Source organism: Mobula hypostoma, chromosome 6 (assembly GCF_963921235.1).
Source record: "Mobula hypostoma chromosome 6, sMobHyp1.1, whole genome shotgun sequence".
Lineage (NCBI taxonomy): Eukaryota > Metazoa > Chordata > Chondrichthyes > Myliobatiformes > Myliobatidae > Mobula > Mobula hypostoma.
The window spans coordinates 36,193,235-36,219,112 of record NC_086102.1 but is presented as its reverse complement, the minus strand read 5'-3'; the positions used below and the strand labels follow the sequence as shown (position 1 = coordinate 36,219,112).

Genomic DNA, 25,878 nt, shown 5'->3' with positions numbered 1-25,878 from the left:
CTTTTTTTGCTCTACTTATTTTAACACTATATATTAGTCATTACAGTGTGTGTGTGTATTATATATATATATACACACACACACACACACACACACACACAGTCATCATTGTACTGCTGCCGTAAAGTTACCAAATTTCATGACATACAGAATGCCGGTGATATTAAACCTGATTCTAATTATCTCGTCACTGACTCCTTCAATCCTGAAAGTGACCAATTTATTCCAATTGTTTTCTATCCATTGACTAATCCCCAATCCAAAGCTGCATCTTACCCAGTCAAATATGGTATCTTTTATGACACTTTTTTTTAGCACCTCAAAGACTTTCTCCAAATACTACACTGACTGGTTTGCACTTAACAAACTTGCTAGCTGCCACCACAAAAATGTATTTTAAAAATCCACTGACTGCTCAATTATTGTTACCTAACTCGCCTGTTATCATGTCCCTAACAGTAGATTTTAACAGTTTTCCTATGAATGACATCAAGTTATCTAGTCTGTAATCTTTACTTTACAACACTGTCTTCTTTACTAAATACTGAAATTATATTTGCAAGTTTCCAATCTGATAGAAATACTTCAGAATCTATGGATTTTTGAAAGACAGCCCAGTAACCCCAGAGTCATCTTATTCATAGGGTCTGGAGACTCACTGCTTTTCAAATCCATACTTTGAGTATCTTCTCCCACCACCTTCATCTCCACGCCCATTTCTTCAGCAAGGAACCCTCACCTATTCCAAGCTTACCCCTCCGAATGCACAGCACTTCACTCACTTTGCACAAATCCTGACTACATCATCAAATGAGTCATAATTGCAGAGTTGAGCTGAAATATTTTCATCCTCTTGCCTCCACACATTCTACTTGGCTTGCTGAGTTCTTCAAGTAGTTCATTTCTGCTCAGAATTCGAGTACTTGTTATCCAAATATATGCAAAATAAATGTGTGATATTTAACCAATTAACATGTTAAATGGACACGTATGAAAACAATCATAGGAAGTTAGGACAGACGACACATCATGGTTAAACAGGCTGTACCTAGAAATGAGCAGAGTTGCATCAAAATGGAAAATTTTAGAAAGAACTGCTCGGTACAGGACTAGCACAGCTGAAGGCTTATCCGTGAAAGTGAAATAGAATGAAACAGGAGAATGGGCAAATGCTAGACAGGACAAATTCATGAGAAGGCTTCTGAATGAGAAGCATATTAATCTGTAAGTAGCAGATTACAAAGTGGATTGGAATTTGTGAAGGATGGATTCAACGCGTGTATCTACAGGAAGAGAAACTAATCGTGATTTCTATCTAACTGTTTCAAGGACCACAGTATTAGTCCCATGTCAGATTATGCAGTTACCAATGAGCTGTCAATGAACAGTAAAAACTCAAATAGATACATTATATAAGAGCCATAACTACACCAGCAGATGTGACTTTAAATTATCATCAATTACCTCACCTTTGACCCCCAACCAACACCAGCAGTTTTCCACCATTTATAAAGGCACACAATTGAATGCTCTGCACTGGGGGTTCTCAACCCTTTTTGTGCCCTGGAGCCGTACCATTAAACGAGGGGTCAATGGACCCCAGGTTGGGAAGCCCTGCTCTACACCCACCAACACCTCCAGCAACTTGGTAGTATCCTGGACAAATCAGCCCACTTACTGGCACCCCACCAAAGACCCTAATAGCCTCCAGCACCACTGATAGAATGGCTGCAAAATGCAATCCAGCCACTCATACAGTCTGTTCCATCAGTCTCTCCAAAATTAGTCATTTCTACCATCTAGAAGGCAAAAAGGCAGCAGCCAAATAGGATAAGCAACATCTGCCAATTCCTTTCCAAGTCACACATGATCCTGATATTGTAATTCCAAAGAAAACAGTTTAAGTAAAACTTGACTATTCTGCAAGTAGCTGTTGGCTGGCTCTTTTGTGTTGTTTTGATAAGAGGTAGAATATCACACAGAAAGGATTAGGAAAAAGAAAATGAGTATTCCATAATTATTGACTTCATGGACTGAACATCACATCGGACCAATTTACTGAAAATATTGTCAGGAAGTCTAGATTTCCTGTGTGGCACTAAGAGGTTTGGAAAAATAACTATGCAACTATTTTTCTATGCCATGACAATAGGTTTCTCAGCTAGAATATGCACATGTAGTTTCCAATCACAGCTGTATCTACACAATAGAGCTAATATTTTCTGACATTATATAGCAATCCTTCCTGGAAAGTATGGTCAGTGGGGAAGGATATAAATCACATTGAACTACAATGACTCTCCCCAGCCAAGAGTGGAACAACAGTCCAGAGAACAGATCAGTAAACCCAATAAGGAATCAATAGATTCAGGAAGAAGGAAATTGAACAGGGAAAAAAAAAATCATATAACCATTAAGGCACATTTCCTGATCCAAGGCACAGACTTCAGCAGAAATAAAGGTGAAGCCCCAAAAGGTGGCATCCATCATTAAGGACATTCACCATCCAGGACATGCCCCCTTCTCATTACCACCATCACAATCCTGAAGATGCACACCGAATGTTTTGACAGCTTCGTCCCCTCTGCCAACAAACTTCTGAACAGTCCATGAACTCTACCTCACTATCTTGCTCCCTTTTAGCACTAATCATTTATTTTTATCTCTCTTATTGTTACATGTAGTTCTTTTTATATATTACACTGCACTGCTGCCACAGAACAATGAATTTCATGACATTTGTCGGTAATAATAAACTTGATTCTGATAGCTTGATACAGGCCAGCTTGATCCCGTTCTCATCCAACATCCACACAAAACACCGCCTGGTAGATTATTAAATCATGATTATGACTGGAAGCAACTAACCTTTGGTTACTGAGGACAACTATAATCCACTACCCGAGGTCATCTAACTCAGCAAAGACTTTGGGGGTGAGGGAAGGAAGAAGGAACTGTTCCACATACACTCAGCAGCTCCCGTGATAAACAGTTACTCGGATAGCATAAATACAGTATTTTCTGACCTTTGTGCCACTGGAACTGAAGACTGTATCTGACTAACAGCTGTTGTACTTATTCTTACAGGTAGAATAGAGACCATGTTTGCATAGATCAGAGATTAAAGGAGAGCGTTATGGATAACTTCTGTAAATAATTCCTGAGAATACCACACTAACTTAAATTCACACAGAATACTTGTTTTTGCTACTTCAACAAGATAATTGGCACAGCTCCATACCCATTTAGCTATAGCCAGAGGCTTGATATTTCACATTCCTCTTTTTCCCCCAACAATCCCTGCTGCCTTTCCACCATCCTCTTCATCTTAAAAGAATATTGATGTTGCAAATTGTCCTCTGTGCCCTGTTTTCTAGGAAATGGTTTCTAAAACATAATGTCTGTTACATATCTCCCATACCAAGGCAGGATACCAGATGAAGATAATAAAGAAACATATCTTTGCTGGTCTAATAAGTAAGAAAATAATTGGGAAACATTTCATCATAAAGATAGTTAAAGGAAGATAAGCTCCCTTTTGTAGGTTAAGGAGATCACATTTTAATGTATAGCCATCAACAAAATTACAATTAGTAACTTACTAATAATGTGATTGCTCGCAGTTCACTGATTTGCATTGTTCTAGCAATCCACTGGTTTCCAATTGGCTTCAGAGAAGCAATTGAAAAAGGAATGGATGTGCTGTCAAAACAAATTTATTGGAAAATTCTCTTCTCACAGCAATAAAAAGTTAGCAATAGGAAGATTATAAGTCAAAGAATTGGGTTTTAAGAATAAACCAAAAAGCAAAGTAAAGACTTAGATGGGGTTAAATAGGGAAGTTCAAATTCAAGTTTAATTATGATTCAACCATACATGAGTATCCATGAATACAGCCGAATGAAACAGCATTTCTCTGGGGTCAGGATGCAAAACACAGTACCAAGTCACACACAACACGAGGCCCAAGCAGCACATATAAAATAGCAGTAAGAATACAGTCACAGCCTGGGTGACATGCCCTGCAGATTAAAGGCACAGGGAAGATGGTCAGCAAGAGCAAACTGTCAGCAGTCCGCAGACAAACGTATGCATGCAATCCAAGCGAACAACAAAGAGCAGCATCAATGAGAGGGGCCTGCCCTCAATCCAGCATGGATGCTGCACCTTAGCACCTCGGGTGTCTCCCCTTGTGGATGGCTGCAATGGGCCTAGTCCATGCTACAACCAAGGCCACGCAAATTCCCTGCCACTGGTCACCCCAATTAACCAGTGAACCAGACTTGCGTTTTCTACATTACCAATGTCTGACAGGGTCTTACAATCAGAAGCAAAACATCCAAGACAATCACTCGCTATTACACTACACCATCTTCACGCAGCAACTCTGATGCATTTCTGTAGCAGGCAGCAACATGGTGTGCACCAAGTCCAGCTCCACCAGCTACCCAACTATTGAGCAACTCACTGATGGGGTAGACCTGCAGTACCTGAAGTGCTTAATGTCCAGCAGTGTCTTCTGAGTGTAAAAAAAATTAAAAATGGCAAAAGCACCTTTGGTTAGCCTTAAAAAAAGTAATTATGTCCAAGCATGCCAGCATCTTACGGGAAACCACACAAATTAAGCAATTCCTAGTTCAGCACAATGGGCCCTGCTGATGGAGGCAAGGATGCCAATGATGGTACAAAATTAGGGGAACACCAATTAAAAAGGTTTCTACTAGATCTATCTTAAGTTATGCGTGAGGGCTTCTGCAATCTGCCTCTGTGACTCAGAAGGGAAGGGCAAGAAGAAACACACTATGGTGATAGGGGATTCATTAGTTAGGGGAACGGACAGCAGGTTCTGTGGGCGAAAACAGGACTCACGGATGGTAGGTTGCCCACTGGCTGCCAGGGTCTAAGATACCTCAGATCGAGCCCTCAGCATTCTTAAGTGGCAGGGTGAACAGCCAGATGTCATGTTCCATGTATATACCAATGTCATGGTCCACGTAGGTAGCAATGACATGGGTTGGGCGAATGATGAGGTTCTGTATAGGAAGTTCAGAGAGTAAGACGCTAAGTCAAAGGGTAGGAGCTCCAGGGTTGTGATCTCAGCATTGCTACCCGTGGCACGTGCTATTAGGAAGATTATGCAGTTTATTATGTGGCGAAGGAGTTGGTGTAGGAGGCAAGGCATAAGAATTTTGGATTGTTGGCCTTTCTTCCAGGGAAAGTGGGACCTGTACAGAAGGGTTGGTTTGCATCTGAACAGGAGGGAGACTAATATCCTTGTGGGAAGATTTGTTAATGCTGTATGGTGGGGTTTAAACTAGAGTTCTAGGGGGATGGGAACCAGGGTACCACAGCAGTTAGTGGAGAGGTTGTGGAGGCAGATGTTGGGAAGACCTCAGACAAAATTAGGAACCAAAAGGTTGAGCATGGTGTGACGAGTGTCCAGAGCTAAAAATGAGATTGCCTCTGTAAACTTGCTAAGTGTAGTGAGGAGAGGCTGATGATTGGGCGAAATTGTAAGTCAACAGGATGAGTTCCAATGTAAAAGGTGGCCAAAATCAAAAAGGGTGAATACAGGACTGAAGGTGTTATATTTGAGTTTGTGCAGTGTATGGAATAAGGTAGATGAACACAGCGCAAATGCACATTGGCAGGTATGATGTTATAGGCATCACGGAATCATGGATGAAAGAAGTTGAGAGTTGGGAGCTTGATGTCCAAGGATACACATTATATCGAGAGGATAGACAGGAAGGCAGAGGGGACGGTGTTGCTGTGTTGGTAAAAAAATGAAATCAAATCATTGAAAGAGGTGCCATAGGGTCGGAAGATGTTGAATCATTGCGGATAGAGGTAAAAAGCTGCAAAGGTAAATATACACTGATGGAAGTTATATACAGAACCCCAAACAGTAGTAAGGATGTGCCCTACAAAATACAACAGGAGATAGGGCAATGTTACAATAGTCATGGAGGACTTCAATATGCAGGTAGATTGGGGAACCGGGTTGGTGCTAGGTTACAGGAGGGGACCTTCTAGAATGCCTATGGGATGGCTTTTTAGAGCAGCTCGTGGTTGAGCCCACTAGGTGATCAGCTATTCTGGGTGGAGTATTGTGCAATGAACCAGAATTGATTAGAGAGCTTAAGCTAAAAGAACCCTTGGGGGCAAGTGATCATATTATTAAATTCACCCTGAAATTTGAGAAGGAGAAGCTAAAGTCAGATGTTGCAATATTACAGTGGAGTAAAGGGAATTACAGAGTCATGAGAGATGTGTTGGCCAGAATTGTTTGGAAAAGAACTGCGGCAGCGATGACAGGTAAGCAGCAATGGCTGGAATTTCTGAAAGCCATTCCGAAGGCACAGGATATATACATCTCAAAACGGAAGAAGTATTCTAAAGGAAAGATAACACAACTATAGCTAACAAGAGAGGTCAAAACCAACATAAAGGCAAAAGAGAAGGCATATAATAGAGCACAAATTCGTGGAAAGTTAGAGGATTGGGAAGCTTTTAAAAACCAACCGAAGGCAACTAATAAGTCATTAAGGTAAAGATGGAATACAAAAGTAAGCTAGCCTATAATGTTAAAGAGGATACCAGAAGTTTTTTCAGATACACAAAGTGTAAAAGAGAGGCAAGAGTGGTTGCAGACCTCTGGAAAATGATGCTGGAGAGTTAGAAATGGGGGGGGGGGCAATGAAATGGTAGATGAACTGAATAAGTACTTTGCATCAGTCTTAACCGTGGAAGACACTAGCAGTATTGTGGAAGTTCCAGCTGTCAAAGGTCATGAAGTGTGTGATGTTACCATGTTAACTAGAGAGAAGATTCTTGGGAAACAGAAAGGTCCGAAGGTAGATGAGGAACTGGATCAGATGGTGTACACTGCAGGGTACTGAAAGAGGTGGCTGAAGAGATTATGGAGGTATTAGTAATAATCTTTCAAGAATCACTGGATTCTGGAATGGTTCTGGAAGACTGGAAAACTGCAACTGTCACTCCACTCTTCAAGAAGGGTGAGAGGCAGAAGAAAGGAAACCATAGGCCAGTTAGTCTGACCTCTGTTTGGGAAGATGTTGGAGTCAATGAGATCTCAGGGTATTTGAATGCAAATGATAAATAGGCCATAGTCAGCATGGTTTTCTCAAGGGAAAATCTTGACTGACCAGTCTGTTAGAATTCTTTGAAGTAGTAACAAGCAGGATAGACAAAGGAGAATCAGTTGATGTTGTATACTTGGAGTTTCAGAAGGCCTTTGACAAGGTGCCACACAAGACTGCTTAACAAGTTACGAACCCTTGTATTACAGGAAAGATTCTAGCATGGATAAACCAGAGTCTGATGGCAGGAGATAAGGAGTGGGAATAAAGGGAATTTTTTTTTTTGTTGGGTAGTAGTGTTCCACAGTGGTCTGTGTTGGGATCGCTTCTTTTTACGTAAAATGTCAATGATTTGGATGCTGGAATTGATGGCTTTTTTTGCAAAGTTTGCAAACGATAAGAAGATAAATGGAGGGACAGATAGGTTTGAGGAAGTAGAGAGGCTACAAAAGGACTTGAGACAGATTAAGAGAATGGGCAACGAATGGCAGATAGAATACAATGCTGGGAAGAGGTCATGCACTTTGGTAGAGGAAATGAAAGGATTGATTTTTTTTCCTAAATGGAGAGAAAATACAAAAAAAATTGAGGAGCAAAGAAACTTGGGAGTTCTTTTGCAGGATTCCCTAAAGGTTAATTTGCAGGTTGAGTCATGGCAAGGAAGGCAAATGCCATGGTAGCATTCATTTCAAGAGGTCTAAAACATAAAAGCAAGGATGTAAGGTTGAGATTTTATTAAGAACTGGTGAGGCCTCACTTAGACTTTGAGACATAGGAGCAGAATTAGGCCATTCAGCCCATCGAGTCTTCTCCGCTATTCCGTCATAGCTGATCCCTGATCCCACTCAACCCCATACACTCACCTTCTCGTTATACCCATTGATGCCCTGCCCATCAGGAAAATAATCAGCTTTCACCTTAAATATACACACGGACTTGGCCTCCGCCGCAGTCGGTGGCAGAACATTGCAGATTTACTACTCTCTGTGTAAAAGAACTCCTCCATTCTTCTGTTCTAAAAGGTCACCCCTCAACTTTGAGGCTGTGCCATATAGTTCTGGATACACCCACTGCAGGAAACATCCTCTCCACATACACCCTGTCTAGTCCGTTCAGCATTCAGTAACTTTCAATGAAATCCCCACCCCCCCGCCGTATTCTTCTAAATTCCAGTGAGTATAGGCCTAAAGTTGCCAAACGTTCCTCATATGTTAACCCCTTCATTCCCAGAATCAGCTTCATGAACGTCCTTGGGACTCTCTCCAACGACAACATATCCTTTCTGAGATTGTGAGGCCCAAAACTGTTGACAATACTCTAAGTGCAGCCTGCTAAGTGTCTTATAAAGCCTCCACATTACCTCCTTGCTTTTATATTCTATTCCCCTTCAAATAAATGCCAACATTGCATTTGCCTTCTTTACCACAGACTCAACCTACAAATTAAACTTGTGATCAGGAGATTTTTGAAATTTTCGTTATTTTTTTTCTCCAACGGCTTTCTGAGAGGCGGGACTGCGCAGGCGTGTGACGTCGGGCAGTGCAGCGCGGCAGATTTAAAAGGGCAGACATCCTGCTTTGGGAGCAATTTTGGCCCCATTGTCTTAGAAAGGATGTGCTGAAATTGCAGAAGGGTCAAAAGAGGTTCATAAAATTGATTCCTGGATTAAACAGCCTTTCATATGAAGAGCACTTGATGGCTCTGGACCTGTATTCACTAGAACTCAACCTCATTGAAACCTATCAAATGGTGAAAGGCCTTGATAGAGTGGATGTGGAGAGGATGTTTCCTATGGTAAGACAGTCTAAGACCAGAGGAGACAGCCTCAGAATTGAGGGGTGTCTCTTTAGAATGGAGATGAGGAGGAATTTCTTTAGCCAGGGAGTGATGAATATATGGAATTCTTTGCCTCGAGCAGCTGTGGAGGCCCAAGTTTTTATGTATATTTAAGAAAGAAGTTGATAGATTCTTGATTGGTCAGGACATGAAAGGATACAGGGAGAAGGCAGGAGATTGGAGCTGAGGGGTAACTTGGATCAGGATGATGAAATGGTGGAGCAGATCGATGGGACAAATGGCCTAATTCTGCTCCTATACCCTATGTCTATGGATATCAGACAATATTTTGATCAAATGCAGGTTGAAATTCATGAAGAAAACAGCTTGCCCTCACCTGGTGAATCCATATATGTACTTGTTTACCAGATCAGTTATGACCAACATCAAAAGAGAATTACAAAATAAAACACTAATCTTTAAAACCACTAACATGCAACTTACTTGTTTAAAATTTGACAGCTCAACAGTGTTTCAGATGAAAAATCCTTCAAGTACATTGCAGAATGAGCTGTTATCAGTAAATTAGGAACAAGAGATGTAAAAACTTCCAAGTCCTAAAGTCCTAAATGGAAATTACCAGCAGAAGATGAAAGTGCCAAATTGATATTATCTAGAATTAAGATAATCTGAAGGACGCAGTACAGGAGAGAACTGCAATGTACTATTCCCGCAAGGTGTTGGTGATTGAAGCACCAGGTATTAATTTGGGTGTAGATGCCTATGGGAAACAATAAGTTTCATTGTTCAAATCCTGTATCTCTGAAAAGGAGGTAGGCAATCTAACAGTTCAGAGAGTGAGAGAGATTATTTGAAGGTGTAAGAACACAAATTTAAGATGGCATTGAATAAAGAATGACGACTGCCCACATGATAATGATGAAAGAGGAATGCCAGAAAAAAATCCCTCATGTTCTCAAACTAAGCCCTTGAACTCTAGTTTCCTAAAAAGAAAGTGAGGAATCTGCAAAAAGCAAAATTAACATTACTGAGGAGGATATGGTGTCAAAGGGATGGAGATGACCAATGCAATTAGAAATACAGATCGGAGAGTTGACAAATGGGATAATGAACGCCTGGATAGTGACCATGCTGTAAACATACCTGACATTAATACTGTTAGAGCTCAATCAATCCTTTGGCACCTCTTCCAAGGTCATCAATCCAACATCCCATTTCAAACCAGCAAAGCTTAATTTATGAATAAGCTAACTAACAGAGAGAAAAGATTAAAAGAAATGCTGCAAAGGTGAGATAAAGAAGACCTTTCGAGCAAACAAAAAATGAGTTACAATAACTGGTCTGTTTCCATTCTACAAAGCACCGTGCTGCTTCACCAATTATCTTTCTTCCACTGTAGGATTAGAACAGATCCATAAATTCATTGTTAAAATTTCCAATACAGTAGACTCATGACCAAAATCAAAGCATTGAAATTAATTGGGAGCTAATAGATTATGTGGCAAGATGGTTTCAAAACAAAAAAAAAGCTTGAATAAGCATTAAAATAGCTAGTTACACAAGCAAGCATTAAAATAGCTAGTTAGATAAGCAAGCATTAAAATAGCTAGTTAGATAAGCAAAAAATGGTAAGTGGTAGTTTACAGACAGCAGCACCAGAACTAATTTGGTCCCATAAATGGGAAGATCAGTCTCAAAGACTGTTGTCAATCCAAATTGAGAGGCAAAACTAATGAAAAAAGTGTATTAGTAAGTCTGCATAATGAATAATTAGAAAATACACATTAATGTGGATGTACGAGTCATGTAGCTTTTAACTGGAGAAAAATAAAAGCTATGGTCCAAGATAATGAGAATTGGAATACGAACAAGAAACCTAAAGATACAGATACATAATAAATCAAACTGTAGACACAGATTAACTTGCTGTAAAAAAAAGCATCACAAGAGCTGGAGTCAGCCTACTGGAGTGAGACTGATTGGCTAAGACAATGTTATACTCAATGCTAACAAGACCAGGTAAGGAATTGACTGTGGATTTACGAAGAAAAAAATAGCAAGAGCACTGATCAGTACTCATTAAGGGGTCAGCAGTGAAAAGGGTGAGCAGTTTCAAGTTCCTGGATGTCAGCATCTTGGAGGATCTATCTTGGTCCAAACACAACGATATAATCAAGAAGACTGTATACCAGTGGCTCTATTTCAAGTGTTTGAGGAGATTTAGCATGTCAATAAAGACTCATCTGTTGTTTAAAATGATTGTATTTGGTAAACATTAAGACAGGGAAATGATGACATACTCTAGAAAGGAAGGGGACCATCAAAAAGAGAATCATCCAGAATCAACTATTTTGAGTAAAAGGGGTAACATTTGTGTAAAAATTATTTATCAAGAACAAAGATTAAAATAAATGGAAAAAGATAGAAGCAGAAAATTGCTAGGATGCATGCACTGTATCATAAGCATAAGGGAAATTAATCAGAAAAAACTGGGACAAATTACTTCATTGGAAAATTTCAGCACAGTGGCAGGAACCTGGCTGTGAACTCACTAAGGATGGAAAATGAACCTATTGGAGCTGGATACATTTAAGATGCAGATACAGAGGTAGTACAACAATATTGATGGCATATTGTGAGCACAGTTGGTGTAGACAGGATGAAGGTAGAGTCATTCCAATGAGCTCAATGCTTTTTAAAGCACTTAACACACAATTAGGAACCTGTCACTGACCACATAACTGTCGGAAGGAAATAGGAGAGGAAACATGCAGTCAGATTAAAAGGATGAGTAAGCATAATAAAGTTATTGTTTTGGAGGACTTTAGTTATCAATTTATAAACTAGGAAAGAGAGTAAATGGAGAAACGGGAATGAAGTTCTAACATGTGAACAGGACTCTTTCTGAAGTATGCTAGAAAAACAAAAGTGTTGCAAGAAAACGTGTAATTATATTGACTAGTAACCCTGAGCTAAACGTAGGTGATTTCTTTCAAAGAAAGTGGGCACAATTTAAGTAAAACTAAAAAGCCCAAATAATAAAAAAGGGAAATTCAATATAGTCCAAGTGAATTAGGACATATATTGTTAGAAGAATAAGCTAACTGAGGCAAGGTAGAAAACACTCTCACGAAGAGTTAAAGGAATAGAGGGATTTTTTGGGTAAAAATTGTAACAATATACAATAAGGATAAGCCTTTAAAGAAGACACTGCTAATGTGAAAATACATAAAAACACAGGAGAGCTAAACTAATTAAAATTCAACCAGAAAGCCTTCAAGGTATGAAGCAATAATAGAAAAAGATGGGGATTAGGATAATACAAGAGGTGGATAAGAAATGTCAAGGGTACTAGGAAATACTTAAAAAGCATTCAAAGAATTGTACATTAAGCAAGAGGATTAGTGAAATCAAACCGAGATGCTTCAAGAGGAAAGGATGATCAAGTCAAAATGATTTTAAAAATGGGCAGCAATATTTAGGAAGATTTTCACATGAGTTTCTAGGAAAGGATACTAGGAGGGAACCCTGAAATAATATCAGATATCTTCCTTTCAGTTACAAGAACAAAAGAAAGAAGATTATAGCTGGGAGCCTAATGTCCAAGTATACACATTGTATCGAAAAGACAAGACAAGCAGGAAGGTGGTGGGGGGGGGGGGTGGTTGTTCTGTCGGTAAAAAAAATGAAATGAAATCATTAGGAAGAGGTTACACAGGGTCAGAAGGTATGGAATCATTGTAGATAGAGCTAAGGAACTACAAGGGTAAAAAGATCCCAATGGGAGTTGCATACAGATCCCCCCCCCCAAACAGTAGTAAGGATGTGGTCTACAAATTACAGTGGGAAAGACAAAATGTATGCCAAAAGGGCAATGTTACACATAGTCATGGGCGGTTTCAATATGCAGAAAAATTGGGAAAATTAGGTTGATGCTGGATCCCTAGCAGGGCAATTTCTAGAATGCCTACGATATAGCTTTTTAGAGCAGCTTGTGGTTGAGCCCACTAGGGGATTAGCTACTATGGATGGGGTGGCGTGCAATGAACAGGAATTGATTAGAGAGCTTAAGGTAAAATTACCCTTAGAGCAAGTGATCATAACATGAACAAATTCACCCTTAAATTTGAGAAGGAGAAGTTAAAGTCAGATATATCAGCATTACAGTGGAGTAAAGGGAATTCCAGAGGCATGAGAGAGGAGTTGGCCAGAACGGATTGAAAAAGAACCCAGGCAGGGATGACAGCAAAGCAGCGTTGGCTGGAATTTCTGCAAGCAACTCGAAAGGCACAGGGTATATACATCCCAAAGAGGAAGAAGTAGAGTATTCCAAAGGCAAGTTAACACAACCGTGACTCACAAGAGGTCAAAGCCAAAGAGATGGCATGTAATAGAGCAAAAACTAGTGGGAAGTTAGAGGATAGAGAAGCTTTTAAAAACTAAATGGCGGCAACTAAAAAGTCATTAAGAAGGTAAAGATGGAATATGAAAGTAAGCTAGCCAATAATATTAAAGAGGACACCAAAAGTCCCTTCAGATACATAAAGTGGATATAGGACCACTGGAAAACAATGCTGGAGAAGTAGTAATGGGAAAAAGGAAATGGTGGATGAACTTAATAAATATTTTGCATCAGTCTTCACTGTGAAAGACACTAGCAGTATGCTAGAAGTTCCAGGTGTCAGGGGTCATGAAGAGTGTGAAGTTACCATTACTAGGGAGAAGGTCTTTGGGAATCTGAAAGGTCTTAAGGTAGATAAATCAGCCGGACCAGATGACGTACACCCAAAGGTTCTGAATGAGGTGGCTGAAGAGATTGTGGAGGCATTAATAATGATTTCTCAAGAAACCCTAGATCGGATGTACTGGAAGACTGGAAAATGGCAAATGCCATTCCACTCTTCAAGAAGAGAGAAAGGCAGATGAAAGGAAATTATAGACCAGTTAGTCTGACCCCAGGGGTTGGGAAGATGTTGGAGTCGATTCTTAAGGATGCAGTTTCGGGGTACTTGGAGGCACATGATAAAATAGGCCATGATAAAATTGGTTGATGTTGTGTACTTGGATTTTCAGAAGGCCTCAGTTTAAGTGCCACGCACGAGTCTGCTTAACAAGCTATGAGTCCATGGTATTTACAGGAAAGATCCTAGCATGGATAAAGCAGTGGTTATTGGCAGTAGGCAAAAGTGAGAATAAAGGGAGCCTTTGTTGGTTGGCTGCCGGTGACTAGTGGTGTTCCACAGAAATCTGAGTTGGAACTGCTTCTTTTTACATTTTATGTCAATGATTTGGATGATGGAAGTGATGGCTTCGTTGCAAAGTTTGCAGACAATACAAAGATAGGTGGAAGGGTAGGTAGTTGTGACGAAGAAGAGAAGCTACAAAAGGACTTGGACAGATTAGGAGAATAGGCAAAAAAGTGGCAGATGGAATACAGTGTCAAGAAGTGTATGGTCATGCATTTTGGTGGTAGAAATGAAAGGGTTGACTATTTTCCAAATGGAGAGAAAAAGCAAAAATCTGAGGCACAAAAGGAAATTCTCTTGTGCAGGATTCCCTAAAGGTTAATTTGCAGGTTGGGTCTGTAGTGAGAAAGGCAAATGTGATGTTAGCATTCATTTCCAGAGGACTAGAATATGAAAGCAAGGATGTAATTTTGAGACTTTATAAAGCACTGGCAAAACCTTACTTGGAGCAGTTTTGGGCCCCTTACCTTAGAAAGGATGTGCTGAAACTGGAGGTGTTCAAAGGAGGTTCATGAAAATGATTGCAGGATATGAAGAGCATTTGATGGTTCTGGGCCTGTATTCACTAGAATTCAGAAGAACGAGGGATGACCTAATTGAAACCTATCGAATGGTGAATAGACTTGAAAGAGTGGATGTGGAGAGGATGTGTCCTATGGTGGGAAAGTCTAAGACCAGTGGACACAGCCTCAAAATTCAGGGACATCCTTTTAAAACAAGGATGAGGAGGAATTTCTTCAGCCAGAGCGTGGTGAATCCGTGGAATTTGTTGCCACAGGCAGCTGTGGATGCCAAGTCACTGGGTATATTTAAGGCAGGGATTGATAGATTCTAGATTGGTCAGGGCATTAAGTGATACATGGGGAAGGCATGAGATTGGGGCTGAGAGGAAAAATGGTTCAGCCATGATGAAATGGCAGAACCAACTCAACGGGCCAAATGGCCTAATTCTGCTCCTATATTTTATGGTCCATAAGCCTGAGGTACTGTGATTGGCTGGCTATGGCACATTTCATGATCACAAATAAAATTAGGGAGGAAACCATGGAGACTGCTAGAAATTATATTTCAAGGTACAGAGGGTAATGTAGATCAATACATCAGATATATGCAAACAACAGGAATACTGCAGATGCTGGAAATTCAAGCAACATACATCAAAGTTGCTGGTGAACGCAGCAGGCCAGGCAGCATCTATAGGAAGAAGCGCAGTCGACGTTTCAGGCCGAGACCCTTCGTCAGGACTAACTGAAGGAAGAGTGCTCACTCTTCCTTCAGTTAGTCCTGACGAAGGGTCTCGGCCTGAAACGTCGACTGCGCTTCTTCTTATAGATGCTGCCTGGCCTGCTGCGTTCACCAGCAACTTTGATGTATGTTGCTTCATCAGATATATGGCTTATTTTAAAGCAATGCAGTACAATTACACCAACATTAACTTTACACAGCTAGGGAAACCACATCATAAAATGATGAAACCACCATATACTTGGATAAACAGAAAATGCTTTCTCAAATTCAAAGGTTTTTTTTAAAAGGAGAAAAAAATTACATTAGCTGCAGATAATGCTGTTGCTTTAGCATACATGTACTTGACAAAGATATACGGTACAGAATGACAAAGGAAATAACAAAGTAATAGGGAAAGAAAATGGGGTGGGGTGGCCAGAAAGATTAAGAATCAGTAGTAAGTTGAAAACAAAGACTAGGAGGCAAGGATACTTTCCTTCAAAACAACCCTATCCCCACTTGATCCCAGAGAAGGTGAAGTAGGTAGACTTTTCATGCAAAGTTCAATACTCCACTCCAGTTCATTGCATTTAAATAATTTGGACTGAAGGTTTGAGGGTGCTATTGAAATTTGAGATAGCAGAAAAAAGTAAATATGAAGAAACCTACCAAGTGCCATTAAGAACAATGGAGGAAAAGTTCTGAAAATGTGCCTAGAGCTCAGTGATGTGTAAAACACTTAATTTTGGTTTTAACAAAAAAATAGCATCTGTAAATGTAAAACATATGACAATCCTGTTCAAAGGTATAAAGAATAAAATTATGGACACAATTATCACAGGGTATGAATGAATAAATAGGAAGGATCTAGCTTTCTTAACAGATTGTCAAAAATCAGTTACCATATATTGAAATTAAATTATTGAAAGATTAAAAGGGATAAGAAGTAAAATACTTTCACCTAGAAGTGTGGCAGAGGCACAACACCTCATCTACACTATAAAGGCGCAGGGATATACACTTAGAGCTGTAACCTATGAACTGTAGACCTTCTTCGGAAAAGGTGGCATTAAGCTGAGGAACTTGTTTTCGACCAGCCAAGGCATACTGTGTGGAAGGGACCTTCTTCTATATCATAAATTTTCCATATTGCTATGAAAACAGGTAATTACAGAAAAATCATAACAACATGAATATAATCAGAAGTCTTTTTCAAGGATAGAATTAATTCCAACTTGGAGAAAAACGAGTTAATATGGTACAGACATCACATGTGCTATGGCCAATCAACTATAGACTTTCAAAGGAAATGATAAAATACATCATGAGGAACATATTTAGAAAATAGCAGACAGTACTAAAGGGAAAGTGAAAACTTTGATACAAAATCGGCTAAAAGATAAAAGGCCAATTATAACAATAAGTAAATATTTGCCTGCAGAGAAGCATAAAACATGCTCCCCATCAGTCAATGTTTCTCTTTCGATTCTTAGTAGATGACCAGGACTTGAATATTGGGAGTACAATTCAAAGTCTGCAGGCAATACAAAACTAGACAATGTTACAAATACCAAGTGTGGCAGTAGTAAACATGGACAGAGTAGGGAAGTGAACAGACAAACAGCAGTTTCAATTTAATGCGGACTTTTAATGGGGAATCAAGATAGAGGTGCGCATCACCTTTGGAGAGCAGAACAAAGACTATAAATGTATGAGGTCATTGCAGTATTAAAGGAAATTTAAAGTTCACAAAAATAAATCTGCAGACCAGCTGCCCTGGCCTTGGATTGATGGCTGCCCTTCCTGATCTCTGGAACAGACTCAGTTCCTTTAAAATCAGCAGTTCATGATATCACAAAGAATTTACAGCAGAGCATGTATTTTACCAGATGTGGACAAGTGAGACTTTCATTCTCAATATTCAAACCCCTGATAATTTACACATAACAGATGAAATATTACAATACATGGAAAGAATGAGACCGCATACTTCATCCTTTAACATTTACTCTCTGCTTTCAGACTTCAGCCAAGTATGCATCAAATTATAAAGAAGCGATGCACTATGAACTTCAAACACCAGGGTCTGTTACTAAGGCAATTAAGTAAGCATACCTAATTCATGGCATTAACACAGAAATTTAGGACATAATTCAAAAGAGTGAAAATAATCAATAGCTTATAATTATTAGTCTATTTGATGGAAATGAATATCAAAATTTAGGCAATAAAATGTCTTGAACCTGAAGGCTTAAAGTTTCTCAATAAGACAACAGGACTGAGGTAGGAGAAAGTGGGGACATTTCCCTTCCAGCACATATTGAAATATAAAGCATAGAAACAGACCCTTTGGTCTTTGAAGGAAACACCGACCATTAAGCACTTAGTTACACTAATTTTGCTTTCCCTTTCTGCTTTCCTGCCAGCTTCCCCAATTTCTATCACCCACCTAATCACAATTTACAGTGGTCAATCAATCTACTAACCTGCACACTTTTGGAATATGGGAAAACAGCACAGCATCCAAAAGAACTCCACAGTCACAGGGAGAACATGTGAACTCCAAAATGTCACCCAGAGGTCAAGATTTTAACTGGGTAGCTGGAGCTACAAGGCAGCTCTAATAGCGGTGCTACTATGGCTCCCTGTTCAGAGATGACCCAATGAAGTCATGAAAAAAAAATTTGATAAAGAAAATCCAGGCAACACCTCATTAGGCAAGCGGGCCACAGAATGAACACTATCTGCAGTAATTGAGGGAAACCAAGCAAGAAACTGAAGACATAAGAGATTGAAGATGCTGCAATCAACAACAGAAACAGAATGCTAAACAAACTCAGTTGGTCAAGCAGCATCTGTAAAGGCACAGGGTACAAGTTGACATTCTTGCATGTGACGTTGCATCGTGCAGGGGTCCTCAACCTTTTTTGCACCGTGAATCGGTTTAATATTGACAATATTCTTGTGGACCGGCCGACCTGGGGGCTGGGGGGGGCGGTGTTCAAGTAGGGTTAAACTCAACTCAACGTGTCTTTTACAATTAGGGTTGCCAACTTTCTCTCTCCCAAATACGGGACAAAAGTAGCAGTCAAATCCCGGGACACTTTACCCCAAGAAAGACTACCATGACCATGAAGCCTTGTGAGGGCTCTGTGTGCGTATATGTGACGTGCGTATATGTGACGTGCACATGTGCATACATGCTGATTTTTTTCCCCCACAAATCAGTTTTGCCTTAATCTTCCCGACTGTACTGTACATACATTATTTCTACTTTATATAGGCTGTGTATTTATCATATCATTCCTGCTTTTACTATATGTTAGTGTTTTTTTTCGGTTTTATGTGTTATTTGGTAGGTTATTTTTTGGGTCTGGGAACGCTCAAAAATTTTTCCCATATAAAATAATAGTAATTGCTTTTTCGCTTCACGCCATTTCGGCATGAAAGGTTTCATAGGAACGCTCTACCTTAGCGGGAAAAATACGGGACAAGGGCGGTCCCATATGGAACAAACCAATTTAGCCCAATATACGGGATGTCCCGGCAAATACGGGACAGTTGGCAACCCCATGTTCAAGTTCAACAGTACGTGACAGGGAATGAGGAAAGGTGCAGCTGACTCATATCGTTTCCTCGCAGCCCGGTAGCACATGGTTTGCGGCCTGGTGGTTGGAGACCGCTGGCATAGCGTCTCAACCTGAAATGTCAAATTGTATCTTGTACCACCACAGATGCTATTTGACTCATTAGGGTTTTCCAATTCTCTGTTTTGGATAAGTAAGAGGTTCTTCAAGAATTCTGCCAAAGGGTTTCAGCCTGAACTGTCGACTGCACATTTTTCCATAGATGCTGCCTGAGTTCCTCCAGCATTTTGTGTGTGTTGCTTGGATTTCCAGCATCTGCAGATTTTCTCTTGTTTTAGGTTCTTCAAGATGATTGTTATCATCTGCTGGAGCAGTGGAATGAGATTACTTGAGAAGTTAGTTCAACATTTACTTGAAATAGACTAGCTAGGTGATAGGATGAAGTCTGAAGCACAGGATTACACAGTATAGCAGATTCATGCAGTCAATGCTGTATACTGTGATCATTAGCCTCTTAATCAGCCCATTCCACAAGGTTACTCACAGCAGCAAGTCAACTGGACAAATGATTGGCATTGGGGTGTGAGGTGCACAGACAGAAATGCAATCACCTAGTTTCCACTCCCTTCTCCACCCCATGAGTTTTTCCTCAGTTTCAAGGCAGCTTTTCTGCAACTGAATTGTGATGTCATGGGAAAGAGGGCATAGAAGCTCCAATTTACTTCTCAATATTCTAATGCAGCCAAAGACACAACAGTTGAGAATTCTTCACATAATACCAGTTGGAAACTAAATAAGTCCCATTTTACCTCACCATTCCAAATGGAAGATGCCATGGCACTAATTTTAATGTACTTTTGCCAATTTCATGATTTTTTTCTTGGAATATTGGAGCGGGCATTAGTGCTATATAAAGCACATATTCTATGCACAAAACGAGGGTGAAGTCCAGTTTCTAGGGACATGATTCAGTGACTTTTAAGATAGCTGCCGAAGGCCATTTGTTTCTCCATATCTGTCTACCTAAATATCATTTTTTATTGACAGATATAAGGGAAGCATGCAAGTTGACCACATCAATATCACAAATTATGATGGATTGTCCTTCAGCAGTGTGCAAATCAAAAAAAAAAAATCAGTGTGATTTGCCCCTCTCTGCAATTGGATATTGGGTATTTTAGCATGCCATAATTATTCCTCTGACTATCTTGTTAATTGTGAAAAGATGATTTCAACTGTCAATGGACTTGCTATTTCATCAAGCAACACAGCATATAAAATGCCGATATTAAATTGTAAGTGTTAAATAATTGTGTTTCCCACTTTAGGAAATACTCAGCAAATGTACAGTACAGATTCACCAGAATGGAGAAAGACATTTAATGCCTGCTTATGTTCTTCAGCATTCAAGATCTGAGCATCCAGAGTGCTAACAGTTCTCATGCAGCTCTGCTATCTTGTTTTGTCTGCTCTTCTCAATTCTACTTGACTTTAATAAACAAATCTCCCAGCATCAATATGGAGACTGTTGCTGTACCAAAGTCAAAGTTGAGTTTATCACATACACAGGTTCAATGAAAAACTTACTTGCAGCAGTGTCACAGCACTGACAAGAAAAACAGAAATTAAACATTTTTTTTTATATAAGAAAGAGCACAAAACAAAACTAATTCAATCAGTTTTCATCCACACTGGCCAAGTGTATACATTTAGGCCAATACTGGCTAACAGGATTTAGCTAACACTGGGGGCAGTTATTTCCAAATCTCTACAATCTAAACTACCAAAACTACCTGGACAAAATGACAAGGTAAATTTGTCTTATATTTGAAAATTGCTTACAAATTGTTAAGGTTTCGCAGCCAGTGACATTGTGTTTTGAGACTACTGCACTTGACTGCCAACAAAATCTAGAGTGGCAAAAACAAAATGAATGTGCTGAGCAAAGGAACACCAAATGAAATGGCACTTTGGAGCAATAGGGATTGTTCAGAGACCAATGTAAAAGAATAGTGTTGCTGCTTTCTGTAATTTATTGTAATCATTATATTTAAAAAAAGAACTGAACACAGTCTACTGCATCACTCTAACAAATCCCCAGGCCCAGCACTTGAGCGTAATGCTAATATAGCTTTCTGCTGTTGCCAGGTTACAGAACATGCCACTGTTTTAAGAGGTCCTTATGTTCTTGCTAGGTAGTGCAAGTTCTAGCAAGTCACCACAATCTTACTGTTACTCATGACACGGACTGACAACTATTTACAGCAAATCCGTAACATATTTGTCTAGAGAGGTTTCCGACCTGTAAAATCTAGTGGAGAAAAATATTTTTTATGTTTCAACTTAACAATGTTCCTGATCAGAAACATACAAGATGGTATCGCTTTATGTGGAAGGGCGATTTTCTGTTATTTGTTTACATCAGTCTACATCTACTTTCTACCTCTCAATATTCCATTTTGTAATGACAACTGAAGCCAAAGGGCAATACTTCAAACATTACTATGAACTTGTAAAAAGGAACACACACTTCTTAACATTAGTTTCTTTTGCTGATTTCAACATTATTTACATTTTGTTTTCAAAATTGCCACAGCTTATACTTTTCAAGAAAGGTGAATGAATTCTCCATAAAAATCTAGATGACAGTCCATACCAGATGAATTTTATGTTGTCTTTTTAGAGAGATTGGTTTGACACAAGGATATCTGTATATTATGTGCGGGTATGAGAGAAGGAAAGTAGTATGAACACTGGGAGTCTGAAATAAACACAGAAAATGCTATGTTAAAAGACAACACTCCGGTTACTGACCCTCTATCAGAAAAACATCTCCGGATGGATGGGTGGAGATACGTCTCTACCAAAAGAGGTGTAAGGTACTCATTCCCTCCACTAGCCTGCAGGGCATCTCTGCGCAAAGTGTAGCACCTGCTTCCCCCCCCCCCCCCCACACACACACACACACACACCCGAATCAGGGCCATGTGAAGCCACGGGAGCAGGTGGTGGATGGTCCTACGAGCAGCCGGTGCATATCACAAGTCTTGGTTAGGTAACCGCTGACACCAGGCAGGCAATCTCTGAAGAGTATCGATAGTGGGTGGAGTCACCAGTTTTGTAAAGATACCACCCAGGAGGTGGCAATGGCAAACCACTTCTTTAGAAAGATTTGCCAAGAACAATTATGGTCAAAGACCATGATCGCCCACATCGTACGACATGACATATAATGAATGAAAGAATCTAACAGAAAAGCATTGGGGTGCATACAAGTATAATTTCAAGAGCACTACTGGAAGAAACATACAGCACATTGTCAAAAAGGGTTTTGATTCAATACAAGATCATATTAAAACATTGAAGTGAGGATTCCAAAAATATTAATAATTATTCTTTGAATACATCTTCCTGCTGACTTCAACATGCTGGAAACCAGCAAAAAGACTAAAACAATATTGAAATAATCAAGGCATTTAGCATGATGCTATGACTGAAAGTAGATTATTTGTAACAATGCATTCCAGAGTGCAAAATTGACCTCAGATCAAAACTAAATAGAAAAATTAACCCCGCCCTAAAGAATGCAGTATATCTGGAGATAGTTAGCAAATGAAAGTTTATGTATTAGACTTAAAAACAGCAATGTTGTTCAGTACATTAATTAAAAAAGTAAATGCTGTAGTTCAGAGTAAATATGCTAATACAGGAAAAATAAATGCAAGTTAATATTTTTGAGGTTGTGCCTTGGGCAAAACCAAATTCAAATGAAACATTAATCTATCTTTCACTTCATTAGTCCTGGATCATTTGTTACCTAGTTCCAATATTTTCCGTCCTAATTGACATTTTCACAATGCTGTTTTATTTATCTGCAATGTGACTGTGGATACTGAATGATTCACTTCAGCACGGGTTAGTTTTTTAAAAACCAAAATTCTTGGAACTGAGTATCAGTTAAAGAATAACAAACACGCCCTTCTCGTATTTGAAAATAATCTTGTTCGACTACTTATCCGCCAACACTTTCCCGCTGTCTTCCATGTCAATTTGATTGAAAGCCTCTGCACGCTTTAAACTACCCATTCATTCTACTCGGCGAAATAATACAGGAAAATTCGGAAGGGAACACGTTTCATTTTTCATCAAGTTCTAAATCAAAACTTTCGATAGTCTGAAATTCGTAGTCATACTGACAGTGATGCTATTCATAATTTGTTGCACACCCGCGCCCGCCTAATTGGGCGCCGTACTGACTCGGCCAAAAGTACTGTACCACGAAATAAAAATACTTAACTTTTTAAAAAGTTCAAAATGGAAGAAACAAAACTCCCGAAATTCAGATTAGGAACAAATGCCCATTCCCACAACAGTCAAATCACATTTCTACTCGTTTTGAGTTGTATTTCATCGGTTACTCCAAAATAGTCTGCTCGTGTTTGGGACCACTAACACAGCCTTGTTAGTGATTCCTGGCGGGATACCGAATTGAGAGAATATTCTACGACCTGTCATCATCACAGGGCACAGAGCCACAGGCAAGAGCTGCTGACTTCTTGTTGAATGATCAGTGACCCGCCAAGAAATGGGGAGAATTCTACTCTGATCAACATGTCAAAGCTTCGGGGCAGCTTCGTCGCTAATTGCCCTACATTTACACAGGATGGGAGGGGGGTAGCTTTTTAAAAATAAATGACCGATGTGCCATCTGCCAATGAATCGCTTACAGAAGATAAAATGTAAAGGCTGGTACGAGTAATTAAAACTTAAACGTGATGTTCGCGTTTGAATCTGATATATGGCAGTGACGATTTTAGTCATTTCTCTAAACAAATAGCAACTGTACTCGATAATTTACCTACAGACCGAACACCACTGTATGATTTACTGATGAAAACTCTAAACAGACCTCAATTGCTTCGCAACTGTCCCTAACCATATTTTCCCCCTAATACAATATTTGCTATTCGGTCTGCACGTTTTGCAGGTGCTCAACCAGCAAGACCAGACAAACAAGTTTTTTGTCCCTCTATTTTCCCCTCCAAGCCCCCCTTCCCCTCCCTTCTTTCCTCCCTCTTTCCGCCTTTTCCTTCAACCAGCGTGCAAATAAACCTAGAGTGTGTTGTGAAATTGAGGTCTTTTAAAAGAACACAGTGTAATCATCAACAAAAACACTGCAGTACAACCTCAATTGCAACAGGGAGAAATGGTTTAGGGCAACAATACAAATGGGTTCATTTAAAGAACATGGGAGCGAGGAAGTAAAATTGAACTGCCCAGCCCAGTTGCGCGTTACTTGGACCGTTCAAACGAAACTAAGAAAAAAAAAGTTAGAACAAATCTTTCATCACACACCTACCAAAACACACATAATGTTAAAACAACATTAGTAATTGCATCTCTCACCTTGAATCCCTCTCCCCAAAATGAGGATCAAAAGCTGCAGGAACATCCCGGTGAACGAAGCTTTCATTTTCAGTCCGCAATCGCCGCAGATCACCGAGGCTTAAAGAACCAGGATAAAACAAAAAAAAACTTTCACTCTCTCTCTCTCTCTCAGAGGTCTCCTTTAAGTTTCTTGCTGGCTTTAACTTGCCAGCATACGCGTCGCTCGGTGTCAAGGAGATTGGCACGGCGGTGCGGCGCTCGGGCTCCAGATGTCAGCGGGATCGATTGCGAACAGCTGAAGCTAACTCGCGCGGCTTCGCTCCTGGAGCAGGTGATCCTCTCAACGGCGCCGACGTGTGCCCACACGCGCGCTCAGCAGGCCACCCGGGGGCGTGGTGGGTGGGTGGGGTGCTTGAGATGGTTGCGCAATGTCTTCTGGAGGTTGAAGTCCCAACACCTGGGTCTCTGAAGTGTCAGGACACGAAGACAAACTCGCTCTATAATCGATGTGCCAGATTTTTTTTTTAAAAAAGGCAGCAGTCCTGCTGTGGATCAGATACATCAACAGAAAATGCTCCAATTACGCTGTAGGACAGGCAGCAAATGCTGCAAGTTTTCAGGTAGCATTGTAGGAGAGGGAGAGAGGCTGAATTCGAGATTAAAGCCCTGCTTGAGTATTTACGGCGTTTATTTCTGTGATTTTTCTGAGACGTTGTAAGTAGTGTGCCAATTCACAGAGACTGATTTTTAGCAACAGTTGGTTCGTTTGATCTCTGCTGGTGCATCATTAGTACATGGATATGGTTTCTGTACCAAGGTTAAGCAAAACCAAAGAATCACTGTTTCAAGAATAAGGAGTTGGCCGTTCAGGAGACGAGAAGAATCAAAAGTGGTTTGCTGGGCATGTGTGAGTTTCAAGTATGCAGGAAAATAAGAAGAGGAAGAATGAGATTTCACTTCTGGGATCTGGAATGGTCCTAGCGAGCTAAACAGTCTCCTTTTTTTAAAAACAAGTCTTTTCCAAGAGATTAATGCCCTGCTTGAGTATTTACGGCGTTTAGAGCTTTGGAAGTGTGTACCCAAAAAGGACTGGAGGTGAGTGCAATCTAGAAAAAAAGGGAAACTTGTTTAGATAGTTGTAGAATCAAGGGATATGGGGTTAAGCAGGAAAGTCAGGTGAGGTAAAAGGGTCAGCCATAATCTTAATGAATTGGCTCCACTATTTTGGCGGTTGTGTCTTATTCTTAGAGTTTAGCCTGAACACATCCAGATGCAGATGCTTACAGAGCAGCAAAGGCGAGAACATTATTTTGAAAGTAAGTAAATAATACTAGTGATTAAATATACAACATTTTGCACACACAAGACAAAATATTATGAGGAAATATGAAGTATTATGAAATACCGTGCATGAACAAATGCTTCTAACAATTTTAAACAGTTTTCACTTTAAACCCCAACTGCAACTTAAACTAACATATATTTCCCTTTAACTCTGACCATAAAAGCAACTCCCCCGATAATCACTCC

The 25,878-nt window shown here is 39.9% G+C and overlaps 1 protein-coding gene across 1 annotated transcript in view; it reads right to left on the bottom strand.

Moving 5' to 3' along the window:
- The window catches only part of alcama (activated leukocyte cell adhesion molecule a), a 353,749-nt gene extending 329,041 nt beyond the window's left edge, over nt 1-24,708 (bottom strand). Inside the window, exon 1 of the mRNA XM_063050584.1 lies at nt 24,367-24,708. Within this exon, the coding sequence (XP_062906654.1) occupies nt 24,367-24,433 (67 nt within the window). The 5' untranslated portion in view covers nt 24,434-24,708. The remainder of the gene's footprint in view (nt 1-24,366) is intronic.
- Nucleotides 24,709-25,878: the final 1,170 nt, after the last annotated feature.